At 38.7% G+C, this 18,243-nt stretch overlaps 1 protein-coding gene across 9 annotated transcripts in view; it reads left to right on the forward strand.

The window, feature by feature from the left end:
• Positions 1-879: 879 nt before the first annotated feature.
• Pkhd1 (PKHD1 ciliary IPT domain containing fibrocystin/polyductin) overlaps positions 880-18,243 on the forward strand; it is a 432,625-nt gene continuing 415,261 nt past the window's right edge. For all 9 annotated transcript variants that reach the window (XR_013425107.1, XM_005318573.4, XM_078019904.1 and 6 more), the window contains exons 1-9: positions 880-1,039; positions 3,160-3,286; positions 4,849-4,926; positions 5,538-5,682; positions 8,041-8,149; positions 11,776-11,833; positions 15,596-15,674; positions 16,871-16,945; positions 17,921-17,985. Coding sequence is in view for 8 of the 9 variants with exons in the window: in XM_005318573.4 (XP_005318630.2) it covers positions 3,235-3,286; positions 4,849-4,926; positions 5,538-5,682; positions 8,041-8,149; positions 11,776-11,833; positions 15,596-15,674; positions 16,871-16,945; positions 17,921-17,985 (661 nt within the window). In the remaining variant the exon portion in view is untranslated. The remainder of the gene's footprint in view (positions 1,040-3,159; positions 3,287-4,848; positions 4,927-5,537; positions 5,683-8,040; positions 8,150-11,775; positions 11,834-15,595; positions 15,675-16,870; positions 16,946-17,920; positions 17,986-18,243) is intronic.

Raw genomic sequence — 18,243 nt, forward strand, 5'->3', positions numbered from 1 at the left:
TGTGGCTGCTAATTTACAATAAGATGGGGGAGGTATTTGGGAACAATAGTGTTACCTTAGATTAGGTAGAGGAAAATGATGGGGAGGGAGTGGAGGGGATGTGGGGATAGGAAAGATAGTAGAATGAAACAGACATTAGTACTGTATATATATGTGGCTATATATGACCAATATGATTCTGCAACATGTAAACTCGAAAAATAAAATTATATCCCATCTATGTATGATATATCAAAGTGTATAAATACATTCTACTGTCATGTATAACTAATTAAAACAAATTTAAAAAATAAAAAAAAAGAAGAGCCAGTCAAACCAATGACTGGGACTTGTGGTCTGGGTCCTACTGGAAAGTGCTGGGGCAAGTCAAGCACTTCTTCTTGATAAAGAAAGCAAAGTAAGGAGAGAGAGTGAAAAGTGAAAAAACTAAAGAGGGCCACTCGACCCTTTTACAGAAGGACTCTGAATAAGATACTTCCTTGCTCTACTTCTTTTATTCCCCCATAGTGAATGTACACTATCACCCCATGGTACAGCATGTCTGAGTCAATCTTTTGAGGACCCAGAGACCATTCATGAATGGGGATCAGATCTACAGAGGGCCTTTCTCCTGGGTTTTCTGTTTTGTCACCAACTTTCTGGCAAATTCTTTCAATCACTGAATGCCTGTTTCTCTCACTAGGTGGATTTTTTTTTTTTTTTAACATTCTTGTCTGGGCACATGCAGTAAGTGTAGCAAAATGTAAGATTCTTTCTCTTTGGTCTTAATAAAAGGCCCCAAGGGGAAAAAACCTAAGTAGCTTGGGTTAATCATTAAACATGCCCTATGGTCAGTTCTGAATTTTCACTCTGGCTCACGTTTGGCCAGGATACAAAGGAGGTAGGTAAGTTACAGTCCAACAGGAGTGAGCTACCTGCATGGTAACTGCAGACTGGGCTCTCACCAGCTCCCACAGTTTTCGGTTCTTGGCAGAGAGAAACAAGATCATTTGGAAAAGAAAGATAAGTTCTCCCTTAAGTCATGACAGAAACAGAAAAGGTACTGTTTGATTTAGAGAAATCTCTGCTTTCTGTTTTCTAGGTATTGCATCTCTTGCTAATGTGGTGAGCCAAAGGAAACGAGGAGGAGGGAAGGTCTAGAGTAAGAGCCTGGTAGCTTTGTCTTACAGGTCCTAGAGGAAGGGAAGCCGAGAGAGGAAGAAAGGAGGAGGAGGGGAAGGGCAGAAGAGAAAAGAGAGTCAAAAAGAGAGGACTTGGCTAAACTCACACGGCTCTCCTTTGTGGATAGAAACTTTCTAGTTAAAAGATATAAAGAGAGATTAAGTTTAGGCAGAATTAGTTACATTTATCATTGATATTATTAATGTATTTTAGAGGAAAAGAGATATTTCTGAATATAAAGTTAAAAAAACCCCTAGTGTTTAAAAGGTTATCTCCATTGTTCTAAGCTTGGGAGTAGACACTAAAATGAAATATTAAAATAATGCAGCCAGATCGAAAGCAGACTCCTCAGTACTGAGTTTTTGTATTGGGTGTAACAAGCAAGTTCTATCCTGTGCTTCTGGACTAAATAGAAAATATTCCTGAGGACTAATCTCCATGCAGTAGATGTATTTCTGCAAACTGAATGCTTGTAAATTAAATTATATTCCAAATATATTTTAAAATGTAAGGAAGTCTGTGGCTTAAAGGGACACCTGGAGAATCCACTTGAAAATTTAAGAACTCCTTTCAGAAATGCAGGTAGCCTTTATCTATATGCCATTTGCTAATGATGAGGGCAGGTACACAAACTTTATCAGTTTTCTTAGCTCCTGGTACAGTGCCTACCATCTAGTGGGCATACGATAAATCTTTACAGTATTGAGTTAAATATAAGTAATTTTATATTTTGGGCTGTTTTAATCAGGATATACCTGTATGACAAGTTTATTGAAACTTTGTTGCTGATATTCTTTTTCTGAGATTGTATTGGGACTTATGTTTTCTGAAATGGTAGAATTACTTCTGCTACTCTCAGTGCTTCCTTAAAAAAATCTAAATTAAACGAATATTTAGAAGTATATGTGTATATTTAGTGTTTTTATTTAGTTAGTTTTGAATTTTCCGAAGACCCCAGAGTCACTATCTTCAAGAGGATTTTGTCATTCTCCCTGATTGGAGACAGATAAGCACTCTTTGTAGGGAAGGCTCTGGGTGTTCCCTAAGGCATAAGGAGGTTCAGCCATTCTCCTATGGATTCTGCCCATCCCACGTGGATGTGAAAGCCATTTCTCTCAGATTAGGTAAAACCAGATTTAGGGTATTTGAACATGCTCCATCAATTAGAATTTAGTGGGCTTTGTGTGAGATCTTCACACTAAGGGGTTTGTGGAAACGGGAGACTAGTCCTGGTCTCTTCAAAGAAGATACTGTTACTGTCTAGAAGACAAGGCCCGTGTGGGGTACAACATTGACTGGCCCAGGTTCACAGGACATGAGCTAGAGGCTTGAGGGGAAGGTCAAGGAGACCTAAGGTGGGCCCTGAGCTGGGCAAGGATCTCATACAGCCATGGAGAAGAATTGGGAATCCAGAAAGGCACAAGTAGCAGCCAAGGCAGAGGCTAAGGTGTGGAAGTCTTATCTGAATGGTAAGAGAACAGCACAGCTACAGTGCAGAGAGTCATGTAAGACAGAAACAGGAAGATTGGAAGAGGCAAAACAAAGTCAACCCCTCCATGAAAAAATTTATTTCTAAAATTTACCTTTTGATTAATAATGAACTAATGAAAGATATTATTATTCACCCAGTTTAAACATGCATGAAATTAGCTAGTGAAACAAGAGAGGCTGGGTGGTGATCATTTTCTCTAAGATTCTTAGATGATTCCTTTCTCCTGAGCTTGGAAAGATGGTCCCTTTGAAGACACTAGGGCCCTATTTATCTCACCTCTTAAAACAATTTCTTGCTTCAACACAGCAAAGTGATAGTATATAAGCAAAAATGATAATCATTTAAAAAAATCTGTTTTTAGTCGTTGATGGACCCTTATTGTATTTATTTATGTGTATTGCTGAGAATTGAACTCAGTGCCTCAGACATGCTAGGCAAGTGCTCTAGCGCTGAGCTACAGCCTCAGCCCCCCAAATGATAGTCATTTTAAAAATGTTTTTATATAGCTATGCTGCTCCAATCAAACTGAAAATGCTTTTAATGCCTGAGCAATCTTAAGATGATTGACTTCACTGGACATTATGGCTGGCTGGCTGCTCTCTGTGATGAGTATTGAAGTACTACTTCTGGCAGGTGAGTAGAATGTAATTGAATGGATTATAGATTAGAACTCATTAGGTAGCCTTGGGAATTACTAATAATAAAAGATTATTTTGATGGTACATCATAAATATATATAATTTTTATTTTCCAATTGAAGACAAATTAAAAGTATTATTTTGGAAGGAGGTGTTGAAGGATCTGCTTCTGGGTTTAAATTTTTGTTTAATAATTTTTTTTCTGATTTATATCTGAGGTTATATACTGAATTGCTATGAACTTTTAATGGCCAGTTCAATAATAAATTATAACCTTCCTTTTTGTAACTCCTTTTAGAGCTACATGATGTAATTCTTTTTAGATTTTTTTCTGCTCCACCTTCCCTAATGGAGTAACTTTTGTTGTCTTAGTGATTAATGACTGCTTATGTTAAAATCTCCTTTTCTAAATCATGTCTCCGACTTTCTCTGTGAATTTGGTCATCCATGGTCTGATTTGGCTGGGGCTGCCATGATGGTTATGCTCATCTAATGGCTCCCCACTATCCTCAGGTGTTCAGTGTGTTACCTGCATGACTGATGGTACATGGAAGGCCTGTGCCAGCCACAGGTAGTATGGCTTAGATTATTTTTTAAATATTTCTGACATGGAAATGAAAACATTTTCTACAGATAACAGTTTCCTGCCCCTTTACCTCACTGAGGAGCTGAGTAATTTTTGCTGGTTTCCTTGAAGTGCCTTTACCTGTGGCAAGACCTGTATAGAATCATCAACAAAGATGGAGGGATTTATTAGGATCAGACTCAGTTGATGTTCTGTATGGGGAAACCAATTTAGCCTAGTATGTGAAGTCCATACTGATTTTTGAAAAGGAGATTCCAGTGATGAACCATGCTTCAGTCCTTTTCTGAACCATCAAGGCAAAAAACAATAAAGCAAGAAAACAAAAACAACCAACCAACCAAACAAACAAATAAACAAAAAAACCCAGCAAAACAAACAAGACAAAAACCAATGTAGGGAATTTTGTATTCCATTTGGAAGTCATTCTGAACACATGGAAACTAGAGGACAGGGAACTAAGCAGGAAAATTGAAGTGTGAACAGCTTCCAGAAGTTTCTCTCATTTCCAGGAAGCAGAAATACAAGAAATAAATGGTGATGTTTATACTTAAGTGTGGCCAATTGATTAAAGAGTGGGACAGAGACAGGAGGTAGTACTGGTTCAATTAGGAACTAAATGTGTCTAAAGGAAGTAGAAATTCACGATTGTCCTGGTAAACACTGGGAGTTTGAATGTCTAAAATGAAAGGGATTAATTTTCCATATAACAGGTGTCAGAAGGAGTGTTCTCCAGACCTGGGTAAAATGTAATTTTGGTACAAATATGTAACAATGAATCTCATAATTATATATAATGAAAATGCACCAATACAAAAAGAAGGCATGTAAATTCTGAACCAGAAACTCAGGGGTTGGGGCCCAATCATCTATGCTTTATCAGGCTCTTGTGATGATTTGGATGCATGCTAAGTTTTGCTTTAAAATATCGGGGAATAGGACCTTCCACACCATTTTTTTTCACTTATTTGCAGAACCTTGCCTGAATTTACGTATTGAACCTGAAGAAGGTAGCCTTGCAGGGGGAACATGGATCACAGTCATTTTTGATGGTAGGTTTGGGTTTTCTCTTTATTGACCAACAGTCCTAAGGAATATAAGTTCTTGCTTTCTTGTCTAAGGGCAGGTAAAGGAGCTCGTGAAGGAAATAGGTGGATCCACTTCTGTCTTTGCAGATGCTCACTGGCTAATATCACAGGGGAGCACATCTCACCATTGCACATTGAAGCTCACTTTCCTGTTCTAGGCTGTGGGATGGAAGGGAACTCCTGAAGGACTATATGAAAGTGCATATCATAGTCCTTGGCAATGCTTCCCTTGATAATCTAGTTTATCGTCCTCACAGGCAACTCTATTATTGAGAGCTTCTAAACAATGTGCTTAGCATGTCTCTTTCTAGCAAAGTACAGAGTAACTTTGTGGGTTGACAATTCTTCTCCAGATTTAGGAAGACCTAAAGAAAGAAGGCTTTTTTTAAAAAATCAGCTCATAAATGAGAGAACTACTCCTTTTTATAGCAGGCACAAATGCCTTTGGAGATGAGTATTAATTTGCTCCTTAGGCAAACTGGGTGTCTTAGATTGCCCCCAAGTGGCCACTTTTCTCATTGCCCTGTGTAGATTGTCACTGCTCAACCTAGATTTACCATTTACCTTGAGTTTAGGTTTGGAGCCAGGTGTCCTTTACCCCACCAATGGCTCTCAGCTGGAGATACACCTGGTGAACATGGCTGTGCCTGCATTGAGGAGCATCCCCTGTGACGTCTCTCCTGTCTTCTTGAATTTCCCTGTGGTGACATGCCGAACCAGGTATACCTGTCTAGAATAAGACCAGATAGCTTGAGTGGGTTTTGAAGACATATTACAACAATTCTGCTGTGTCCACAATTATCAGCTATAGCTTTCAGAAAGGTTCTGTGTGAATAGGTTCTTACATGTTCCTTTGAGGGCTCTAGGACTTAAGGGAAGATGAGAGAATGGGGAAGAATTTTGAGATATTTATAAGAGGGACTGGATTATTGTTTCATTTGTTTAGTTCACAAGGAGTTCTACTGCTATAAAGAGTTCAACAAATGCGCCATTTTTGACTCTAAAGTACTCATCATTTGGAATAGACATAATTGTAATGATTGTGCATAAAAACAGGAAGGAAATTTTGCTTTGGGGTTCAGTTGGTTGCTCAGTTTGATATTATTTCTATTATTTCTATTTAGGAACTATTTGTACGGAATTCCAGGTAATCTATTGTTCTGCTCAAATTTTTGTTGGTCTATGAAGATTATAGTAGTTCATTTCTTCTTTTTGTATATCTTAGAGGTGCTTCATGAAATGAATCATTGGCTCAAGGAAAGAACATTGTCATTTCCTTTTGTCTTCTGTTCCTTCTTTCAGAAAGATTCCCATCTTCCATTTTCTTCTATTGAAATCCACCAACCAGAGTGTAAATGCCACCTCTTCCTGGCCATCTAGCTCAGTGTCGTCTTTCCCTTCCTTGACAGGAGCCAAAGGATCCCTTTTTTGTGATGCACCTGCAGGATGCACGCGTGCACACACTCTTTTTGTGCATCTCATCATGCTGTACACAAAATCAAAGCATGTGTTGCCTTGTGGCCCTGTTTCCTCTGCCTTGTGCTTCTGATGACACTTATGTCAGTTGCCCACATGTCAGATTCATCATCATAGAATTAAGTGATGATTAATGATGGTGCATAAACCCAAACTTCGTCTAGGGGATGTATTTAATCTCACCATCATCATCTTTGGGTGCCTTGCACAATATTTTACGTGTAGAAAATGCTCATCAGATGTATGTTGAACGAATTTCTTTATAGCACTAGTAATGATTTATAAATTGAGATCATTTTTCCTTAGATTTTTTTGGAGTATTTGGTCATAACCTTCCTGCAAGTACTTGCCATGAAAAAGCTAAAGCTTTATATGTCTTTATATGTCCAAAGGTTTATATGTCTGATCTCTTCAATCCCAACATACCAATAATTTTAGGATACATCATTGATTTTGTGTCACCTTTTTAGAAAACAAATATGCCCCCTTTCTTATACTCATTGATTGGAAAATAAATATAAAATTCAGTTAACATTCAAGTGTGAAAAATATAATTTGTCATCACTGAAATGCTATTCTATTCAGTGTCATGAAATGATATACCTGCTTTCACTGAACAGTCATTGTAGCATTGAAATCAGTACTGGCCAAACAAAATATAATGTGAACAAAAATATAATTTAAAAGTTCCTAGTAGCCTCATTAAAGTTAAAAGAAACAAACAAAATTAATTTTAATATTTTATTTAGCCCGATATATACAAAATATGATTTCAACATGTGATCTCAATATGTCATTGAGATAATTTCTTTCCTTTCTGTACCCCAGCCACCTTTCAGTGTGTATTTTACACTCATGGTGTATCTTAATCGAGATCGCCCACATTTCAGATGCTCAGTTAAGCATACAAAGCTGGGGGGAATATAATAAAGGTGTATAGCATAGTCCTTGGCAATGGGAGGTTTGGCAAGGAGGAATTTCTTAACTGTAACTTCCTTTTATTCACCATGTTCCCCCTCTTTCAAAAAACCACGTAGATGGCAGCCTTGAAGGGGCAAAGAAGCCACGATAGTATTTCTGCAAAAAAGGTCCAGGACCCTCTGTCAGGTTCATGAGATGTGTATGGGCTTCTACAATGATTATGAAGCCAAGATTTTTTTTTTTAAGCACAAGTAAGATCAATGCCTTTTATCAGTTTTTCTGGGATTCAAGCCCTACTTTGCCCTGAACATTTGGTGTTTATACACATGTCTCAATCCACATGGGACTGTCAGATTTTTTAAAAAAATGGAAACTGGAAATAGATTATCAAAATTCCTAGCAACTCTTAAAAACCTATGAACCCATAATTCTAAGAAATAGGACATTTCTTTATTCAATAACTTTCAATAGGAACAAAAAATTATAACTCCTTTTGCTAAAGGATGCAGTGTTTAAGGTATGGTGATTCTGAGTGGACTGTGGGGTGAAATGTGAAATAAAACCATGTTTGCTTAGCTATGTTTCTCAGGTGTGGGATGGCATTTGAAGTGGTTATGTGAGCTGCTTGCTTTGGAAATTCTTGGTTTCTGATTCATAAGAATTTGCACTTTTTGCCCTCAGATCTCTGCCATCCAAAGCTCACGAGGGTCTGTATTCCCTGGAAGTGCGCTCTGGGGGACAGGTGGTGGGCAGCCCAAGTTCAAGACCACAAGACAGCTGTACTTTCAAGGTGGGTTCTAAGGGTAGAAGATATGTGTCTGCCTAGTCTGAAGGTGTGCATGTGTTATCAACATTATAGATCAGCCAGAGTCTGCTTTGACAGAATAAGAAGAAAGGTGAATGGTATTTACGGGGTTTCCAATGAAAAGTTAGTATGTCAGCATCCAGCTATGTACTTTTTGTACACAGTGTAATGTTCATAACAATTTTCGGAGGTGGCCATTTGTTATCTGTTTTTAGAGATGACCAGCCTGAGGCTTAGGGAGTTTAAATAATTTGCTTATGTCACCCAGGTTATAAATGGAAGAACCAAGATTTGAACCTGCATCTAAATCTAACTAAATCTGCACCTCACTTGAAGTTCATAGATGAGTGGAAAGATTACCTTTGTGAGTTAGAGTTTCATTTTTTAGCCGAGCTCATGCTGACTGTTGGGATGATGAGGGGACTCAGGAACCCAAGTTCCCTGGTGCAGGAACCCAACTTCTACCCTCTCATTCTCTCTCCTTCATGGTACATTTCTGCGATTCTTCCCGACACTAGAAAGGGATTTGCTTGTGGAATTCTTTGTCATGTTCAGATAGATCAAAAAGGAGGGAGGAAGGGAGGGAGGGAAGAGAGAGAGAGAGAGAGAGAGAGAGAGAGAGAGAGAGAGAGAGAGAGAGAGAGAGAGAGAGATTTTATGAGGCCAGTGACTGACTTATTGTTGAGCCTTGATGTTTATGCAGGGCCTTAATTCTTTGGTTCAGTCTAAGGCTCATTTCAGATGAGTTATACTGACATGTTAATACTATCTCGAAGGTGAGGCCCTAGTCTTTTCATAAAAAACCAGAGCTTTGGGAGTGCTGCTAATGGCAAATAGTGCCTCAGTGTTATAAGGAAGGCAATTTAGTGATTCACCTGTGCTCTTTTAGAACTTTACCCTTTGGATTCATCTCTAATATAATACATATGACATTTAGGCAATTAGTTTTGAAATTTGGAACATGCTCTCCATTGACACTCATCAATTTCTTTCCCAGTTCAAGAGAATCTTGTTTTCTGAAATTTTGCTTTTGCACATATGCAGTGGACAGAAAAAAATTTTCACCATTCTTTCTTATTAAGAGCGGGATTACCACTTCTGCACTGTCTCAGGAAATTCAGCAGAAGAGAGCTGGTCAAGATGCTCCTTATTCTCCATGTTCCTTTTTATCCCAGATAGTAGTTTTTCTACTTATTAAAAGAGCATCAAGGAGAGAGGGCAGGGGGTGGGGAGAAGAAAAACACTTCCTAAAATTGTACATTAAAGAAAACAAGTCTGTCAGTGATTCAACTAGCATGGTGAGTTGATGAAAAATCACCAGGGGATGCAGTTAATGAGAGGCATTCCAAGCTCAGTAAAATTCAGTGTGTCTCTTTGCTTTGGGACCAGGACTAGGGGAACCATGCACATTAAAAATTAATTCCGTCTTGCCAGTCCACTCCAAAGAGCCTGCTGCGGGCATTGACAAGTTCGAACAACTCACAAAAGGTTTATTAAGCAGCTGGTGGCTGTGGCTTTATCATTCTAATCTGTGCCACTCCCCCCCCCCCCAACACACCACCACCCAGTCTTGCCATTGCTGACCTCACTTGGGCTCAAGGATCAGCATGTGGGAAGCTTGATTTGGAAGCTCATTAATTTTTCACTGTCATATCTCTAGCCTGGTGGGTGACCAGGGGCCACTTTCTCTTAGAAATATACCATTTTATGTTGTGCCAGTTCAGAGAGAATCACAAGTGAAGTTGTTTTTTTTTTTTTTTTTTTTTTTTGGTTTAACCCTGAGCACTCTCTATCACTCTCAGGGGAGTTAGGAGGGAACAATAAAGGAGTCACTGCATTCCCCACAGACTTTGGTTGAAGGATCACAGACTGAGTGGGTCTTAGATTTACCAGTGGAAACTGACAGGCATACTTCCTTATTTGGTTTGAACTCAGTGGTTCCCCTGTCTCCATTTCTGACACGTGCAAGATAGGACAGTACCCACTGCTGTGCTTTATTCAGGAGGCTCCTATGATAAAGTTCCAATTGAAATAACTTTGGTTAAAGGCCATCCTGATGGCAGACGAAGGCCTGGCTGCAGCTCTTGGCTGGAAGGCTGGGATAGGGACTGAATGTTTGGCAGGTGTGTGCAGAACGGCGTTCATTTTTATCTTTTGGTATCACCATAGGCATCTCCTAAACTGTGAAGTCACAGCATTCTTATTTTGACCTCTTGACTGTACATATTTTCTGTGAACTCTTTTCTAACCTTTTTCTTTACAGAATGAGGAAAATAACCTTGATGGAAGATTGTATAGCTGTGCAGGTCAATACACAAACGCACACTTGACAGGCACCATCAGCTTTGTTGAAATGTCTGTTGATTCTTAATGTCTGTTTAGGGCTGTTGATTAACTATTGAGTGATTCTTTGGTGATGTTCTTCTGGGAGGGCAAACTCCTGCCATGCTGGAAGCAGACCAAACAGAAGGATTTACTGTAGTTTGTTTTGCAAATGGGAAACCTTGTAGGTTGTATGGAATGGAGGCAGTTTAGGAGACTAGGGAAGGTGGGAGTGACTAAGTCTTCCCTGAGTGAGGCATCAGCTCATGATCAAATCTTGATCTAGTCAGTCCATCTTTTGTGCTTCTTCATTTCTTCACACTGGGCCTGGGATGATTTCCTGAAGGAATATTTCACTAATCTTAGACGGATCCAGATGATCATAGGTGAGATGGGATTCCTGAAATTCTCCCATTCCCCAGCTTTTCTTCCCAGCAGTGTATTAGTCATTCCAGATCCAAGTTCACAAAAATTTGAACATCTTTTTCATACCAGCCTATGCATGGTGGATGCAGTAGCAACTGAATCAAGCATCATCCTTTAAATATGGAGCTTGTGTTCAACAGATGATGTGCTTCATGAGACTGAGGCATTGAAAGTTGATTTGGAATACTGTGACCAGGCTTTGGCAGGCTCCCACGTCTCCAACCAATACCATTTTCCTCCTTGTTGAAGAACAATATTGTTTTCCCTTCCTTGAGTCTTTTGAGTCATTTTCCTCCCAACAGACATCTTCCATTTCTCCAATGAGCACCTCACTCATGTATATCTAACTTCTCATTTTTTTGTAGCTTGCTGATCCTTCCCAAGATTCTGGCTGAGAGTAATTTGTCATAATACTTACATTTAAACAAAAAAATTATTTTCTAGAAAAACAAACACCTTCAAGACTTGAAGACATCAGATTATAATAATGGATTTTAAAGACTGACATTTCTGTGTGATGGCTTGTCTACCTTTCCTTCTGGTAAAATGTGTGCTTAGGTTGGGTATGGTAGGTGAGCAGGTAGAGAAATAGGTTTACCAAAATTTGGAAAATATGGGGCAGGACGTGCATGTATGACATGATGAAATTTCCTTTACTTCATCTGTAGAAGAAATGTAATAACTTCTGTCATCTCTGCCTTATGGAAATGAGGGAAAAAAAGAAGTAGGCATGAAGGTGATTTGAGGCAAAGAATTCATTTCCTATTTTAGACTAATGTTTTATAAGAAATGGCTTGTATGTCTGATGTTCAGGAATATTTAACTTGGATATTGATATAAAATATGATGATATTTTTAAACAGTTTTCCAAGGCACAGACACCCATTGTTTACCAAGTTAATCCACCAAGTGGAGTTCCAGGTAAGAAATCTTCTATTAACATGGGGATAATTGGGAATCCCTTTTCCAAAGTTTGTTGCTAACTTTTGCCTAGGTGGATGATCTCTGTAAGTGGGAAAAAAATAACTTCTTCTCTGTTATTGTTTTGAAAACAAGTCTCATTCTCTGGTTCATTTTCAACCTGGTTTGGTTTCACCTTTGGGCACTTTTGTTCTATTACTTCACTGATAAGAAAGTCAAACATGATAAGAAAAGGAAGCCAGCAAAATCAAACCAGTTGATGCTGGAGAATGGAGGAAAAAAGAAATAACTATTGCTCTTAACTTTATAATCATCTAAGTAAGAACAAACCTTAACTGAACCCTTACTGTGCTCCAAATTCCATTCTAAGCTCTTCATATATATTATCTTACTAGACTTTCACAGGAACCCGATGATATAGGAGAGGAGCTATTATTATTTTCATTTTGAGATGAAGAAAGGAGGTAGCAGGAGGTTATGTAAATTGACCAAAGTCATATAGCTAATACATGACACCACTGAGATTGGAATCCAGAGAGGTCCATGGATCCATCAGTTTGCCTTATGTTTCATTGTGCTGGATACCATTTGGAAGGCCATGAACCCTGGTCTTTCTCTAGGGATTTGTTTACAAGTTAGAGAATATATAAAGCAGATACATAACGATTAGGAGGGCAGAAGAGAAGAAGATTGTGTAAAGATGGGGGATTTACATAAAAGGAGATGGGAATTGCTAAGTCTGCCTTAAAACTAAGTAGTAAATGTGACTAGGATTATATACACTTTGCTGTCTTATTCTTGGCAAATTTATCCCTATATTTCAGGCTTTCCAATTTTTCAATGTTTCCAGAATGGTATAAGTGTGAGAATATAAGTTGCTCCATTTTTTTTATGGTTGTGTCTAAATGCATAAATAGATCTAATTGTTTTGATTGACTTGGCTGGCCAAGAATGTCAGAATGAATATATATCTAAGTTATGGAAAAGTATTTGTGCATTTTGTGTGTTTGTGAGTGTGTGTGTGCATGTGTGTATAGACACAGATTATATGTGTATTTAAATTACATTTCAAATAACATGAATTCAGCATTATCTCACTCCTGGGCTTTTCACAGATCTGTTCCATTCCATTAATCTGAGCAACCAAGATGTGATATGTTTTATTAAAGAGATGAGATCTGTGAAAATCCCATGCATATGTTTGGGTTCCTGCTGCTCCAGTGTTAGAAAGCTCCTGTTTAGATGGCAGAAGTCTTGTTAAGGTGAAGGATGAGGAAGGAGCCAGCCCTGAGAGGTGTGGAATGGGATGTCAGTTGGCACCCAGATCTGTCAAGCCCATTTCTACCACTGAGGTGGAGTTCTGCACACTGGGTCCTCCACTTTCTGGGGGAACGATTGGTGGTTGGCCAGGCTGGAGTGGTCCCTCCAGGCAGCATCCACACGCTGCAGCTTTGCAATCACTTTCCAGACGATTAGTCTCATTTCATTTGGGAAGCCTGCCCAGAGTAGCAGCTAGGGAGACAGGGGAGGAGGTAGGGACAGGAGAGACAACGTTTTAGGAGCAGTTGAATTTTGATAAGTGGTGGTTAAGAGTCCTTTGCTGTGACAGAATCCCCTGGCACAGTGGTCTGGTTTAGCCATTAATCAAAACAAAAATTCACAGGGTTTCCTAATATCTACAACCTGTTATTTCTTTTTAAAATTGTGCCTACAAAAGTAGAAGTCATGCCCATGAAAGCTAGGAAATCACTAGTTCAGCTCTATTAAAGTTGAAGTGAATTATTCTGCCAGTTTTTAGCAGTATCAGAGAACTCGAGACTCCGCACCTCTGGGAACTCTGTGACTGACCTTTGTCTAAATCTGGGTTCCTGCTCTTTCTACCCATTCATCTATGGGATGGCTTTAGTACCACCTAAAAGTTCCTATCATTTCAGTACAAGTTATCCAATGACTGTAGATGAGAGTTACTTCTTATTAATAACACACAAGCATAGTATCAAAGGAGAAGCTTGGTGATGTTTTTGGTGGCTTTAAGTGTCCGTAGAGAGACCCAGAGTCCTCTGGGTTCAGTGACCTGATGAACCTGGTAGGCACTCTTTTCCTTCTCACTTTATAAGGTTTTATCTCACCAAACAACACCTCTCCCATCTCTAAACATTTTCAGCGAGGCTAGAAGTTTACAGAGTAGATGATTAGATTCTCTAATTATTTGAAAGGCACACACATCCAAATAATTGTGGAGCTATGTGGTAAATTTTAACTATATCATCTTATTCGGGTGTATTTGCCTAAAACCTTGTCTTGTGCAGTTACAAGGTCCAAGTTTCATTTTTTTCCCCTCAAATATGAAATAAACCAGCTCATGTAGTATTTGGCAGGGGCTCCCCAACTCTTTCCCAACTCCTGTGAGCACTGGTGCAGGAGTGGCACGGAGTGCTTCTTGCTGAGGGGGCATTGCTGATGCTGCATCTGCATTTATGTGCACTCCCTAAGGAGCAGATTAAGGAAAAATTTGCTACCTGGTGGAAATCCTTGCAAGGGATATAGAGGAGGCCCAAGGATAGAAGTCATCATCCATAGATTGGTGTTGGGCAGAAACCAACTGTTGGCATAACTCAAATTTGCTTAATCTGTTTTTTTTTTTTTTTTGAGATAGGGTCTCACTATGTTTCCCAGACTGATCTTGAACTCTTGAGCCCAAATGATCCTCTTGATCCAGTCTCCCAAGTAGCTGGGACCCACTGGATTGTGTGATATGAGCTTCTTCATATCACATGCTTATTTTCTTATTTTAATCAACACATAAAACTTGAACATGTTTAATGGAGTATGTATACATAGTATGAAATGTTCAAATTGGGGTTTGCATATTTAGCTCCTCAAACTTTATCACTTATTTGTGGTGAAAACATTTAAATCCTTTCTTCTAGCTTTTAAAAAAATGCCATACATTATGGTTACACGTAGTCACCCTACTTTACAATAAAACACCAGAACTTAGTTTTTCTTTCTATCTGTAACTGGCCTCCAGCTGACTGACTTTTTCTCATCTCTCCCTTCCCGACTCTTTCCAGCCCCTGGGAACTACTATTCTTTTTTTTAATATTTATTTTTTAGGTGTAGATGGACACAATACTATGCCTTTATTTTTATGTGATGCTGAGGATCCAACCTGGGTCCTGCCCATGCTAGGCAAGCGCTCTACCGCTGAGCCACAATCCCAGCCCCCCTGGGAACTACTATTCTACTCTCAACTTCTATGAAATCAACTTTTTAAGATTTTACATAAGAACGAGATCATGTGGTATCACATGTCTATTTTAGCAAGTGTCCTGGGGAAAGTCCTATAGAGATAGGGCACCCACTGCACATTGTTCTTAGATCCCACTTTGGGTGGATGGTATACACAAAGCCATGAGAATGGGTGGGGAAGTGTGCAGAAATTGGCCCCTCTTTCTGAAAACCTCCCACTTTATGATACCATGAAGAAGAATCATTACCCCTTCTATACTCCGTGCATAGATAATTAAGTTTATGTTTGAAATAATTGGTTATTTTAGCCTTTCTATTGTGTAATATTGATCTTTGGATCACATTATTGACTTTACTGTTATATAGTTTATTTCAAAAGTGTGAATTTTACACATGATTATCAGCTTTGCTATATTGGGTATATGTATGTTATACACATTACAGGCTGTATGTTTTAAATTAATTGTTTGAGCTAACTGCATTCAATCTTTAAAACTCTTCTTAAAACAGGGAAACTAATTCAGGTGTATGGCTGGATTATCACTGGGAAGTTGGAGACCTTTGATTTTGATGCTGAGTACATTGATAGGTATGCATGTTCTGTGTTCAACCCGTTACATAAATGCTGGATAACTTCCTGGGGCCAGCTTCCCCAATAGCAATAAATTTTAAGCAATTGGCACAGAATTGCTATTTTTCTCTTTACAGTTTATGGACCCTGGTAGTGTGGGCTTCAGCTTTGACTTTGTTCATGTAATTGTGACTGGTCGATTAAGTTGGCCCATTTATTTACTGACAACTATCACTTTAGGCTCAGTGTGAATTGTACTGTAGTTACATCCATGGATTTTTTTTTTTTTTTACTCTTTCTCTTTATTCCCTTATTTCTCAGGAGAAAATAAAATCTTTATAAAATAATACGTAAACCCAAAAGTACATTAAAAATTTCTGGCTTAGTTTTTCCATTTGTGCATTTAGAAATGCTATTTATAGTGGGATCAGAAGAAAAAATGCACATGGGTATGAAATGCCATTGAACTTGTAATGTTCTCTGGAAATGATTAGGATGTCCACACCAGCTTTTTTTTTAATTGGACAATCATTAAGTGGAAATGTTACTATTGAGTCATTCATGCTAGGAAAAGACCTGAACAAGATAGAGAGTGTTGAAACTGGGGAGCTTGCGGGAAGCACTAAGCAGCTCTCATCATTCAACAGATGAAAAAATCCCAGTGAGGATTTAAAAGGTAGACAAACCATATACTCACACTGTTTCCCCACCTGCACAGAGCCTGGGTCTAATTACTCCTTCACCCTGGATGGATCAGAGGCATTCTCCTCTGTTCTCTGTCTCTTTAATTCTGTTCAGCATTCCTGGCATTGAATAATGGTCAGCTTCTATAAGGCTATTTCTCTTCCTGTAAGTAATAGATATTCCAAGGACATTCTTGACAGTATGCCATGTTTGCTACTTGGATCCATCTCAGCTTTGCTCTGGGATCCAGTCTTTAAGAGCTGGATGTGGAGATAATAGAGGTATGTTTTGGGAGAAAGGACAAATGCTCCCTCTGCAGTCTGAAGGCTTGGGCCATGAGGGCATCCCTAGTTTCTGGCCAAGAATTTGACTCGACATCCATTTAAGACACAGCCCTCAAGCCCCAGCCATATGAACATATCTGAAGGAAAACGTTCATAACCGCGTGTCCTCCAAGCTTTGACAGGAATGTTTGCTGGGAGCCTCACACTACTGTCTCTTGACTTTTTTTTTTTTTTTTTCTTATCCAGCCCGTTGATCTTGGAAGCTCAAGGAGACAGATGGGTCACTCCTTGCTCTCTGATAAACAGGCAGACAGGAAACCAGTGAGTGTTTTTCTTTTCTTGATAATGCGTATGTTTTTAGGTTCTTCCTCATGAATATAGCACATACCTTTAAAAATATAAATCACTCACAAGTGTTAACTGACTTTTTATTTAGACTTATGTGAAAGGACACAGGAATTGATTCAAAATGTAAATTGAAGTGGAATTTTAAAATTCTAAAACTTTGTAAAACTTTCCATGAAAACAAATCGCTAATACTTACTAAGAACTTACTCTAGGTCAAGGCTTGCTCTAATGCTTTTACGTTTAAGTCTCTCTATGATCTTATGAATACGTATGGCCAGTAGTCTGACTCTATAGGTGAGAATGCTGAGGTCCAGAGAGGTTAAATAATTGGCTCAAGTCTTTCAGAGCAAGTGGCAGAGCTATGACCAGAGACCTGTCTGACTAATTGGCCTCCAGGGCTCATGTTCTTAGCCACTATACTGTCATAACTAACCCAAAGGAAAAAAAACCCAACTTTTTAAAAAATGAGTATCTATGTGCTTCAGCTTGTGTAACCATCTTGCTAGATTTTTACTTCACTCTGAACTGGGTGGGTTAATTTCCTTCGAGGCCCTGGCAAGAATTACATTCCATGGCTTTGCTTTTTGGGACTAGTGTTTAGTAGAGCAAGTTTTATAATGTAATTTCTTCTTAGAGTCTTCATTTACACAGGATAGTCCTTTTTGGGGTTCATACTTTTTTTTTAATAAGGGTTTTGATATAGATTTTAGAAGGTACCAAATGGAAGTTAGGGGTAAGTTAAATTTTGTCTCTCATGCCGTGTTTGACTTAGCTTTTTTTTTCATTCATAATTTGTTAGTAAGAACTTGCCCAATGAGCTTGTGATAACTTTAGTACCCATCAATTTTCTGTGGCCAATTTGCCTTTTATTTATTACTTTGCTGGTTAAAGCGTCAGAACTTGTGAGCTGGGTTGTCTGACATTCTCACCTGTTTGTCTTTTCCTTAGCTATCCTTCTCAGGAAGACCGTGGTCTTGGTACTCTGCAGTGCCGTGTGGAAGGCGATTACATTGGTCTGTTAGAGAAGTGACATAATTTTAAAGTCTTACCCATTTCATTCTCTGTATGCAGAAACAACATTTCAACAATTGGTTCTCATGAAAATAATAACTATCATGTGCTGAGAACCCCCTAAAACATACCACACAAAGTAGCTTATTTATAAACTAACTTGATCCCCACAATGAGCCTGTGAAGTTGTTGGAATTATTTCCACTTTGCAGGTGAGAACATTAAAGCTGGTAACCAGGGATCAGGACTGAAGTCACACT

The sequence above is a fragment of the Ictidomys tridecemlineatus genome, chromosome 8 (assembly GCF_052094955.1).
Source record: "Ictidomys tridecemlineatus isolate mIctTri1 chromosome 8, mIctTri1.hap1, whole genome shotgun sequence".
NCBI lineage: Eukaryota > Metazoa > Chordata > Mammalia > Rodentia > Sciuridae > Ictidomys > Ictidomys tridecemlineatus.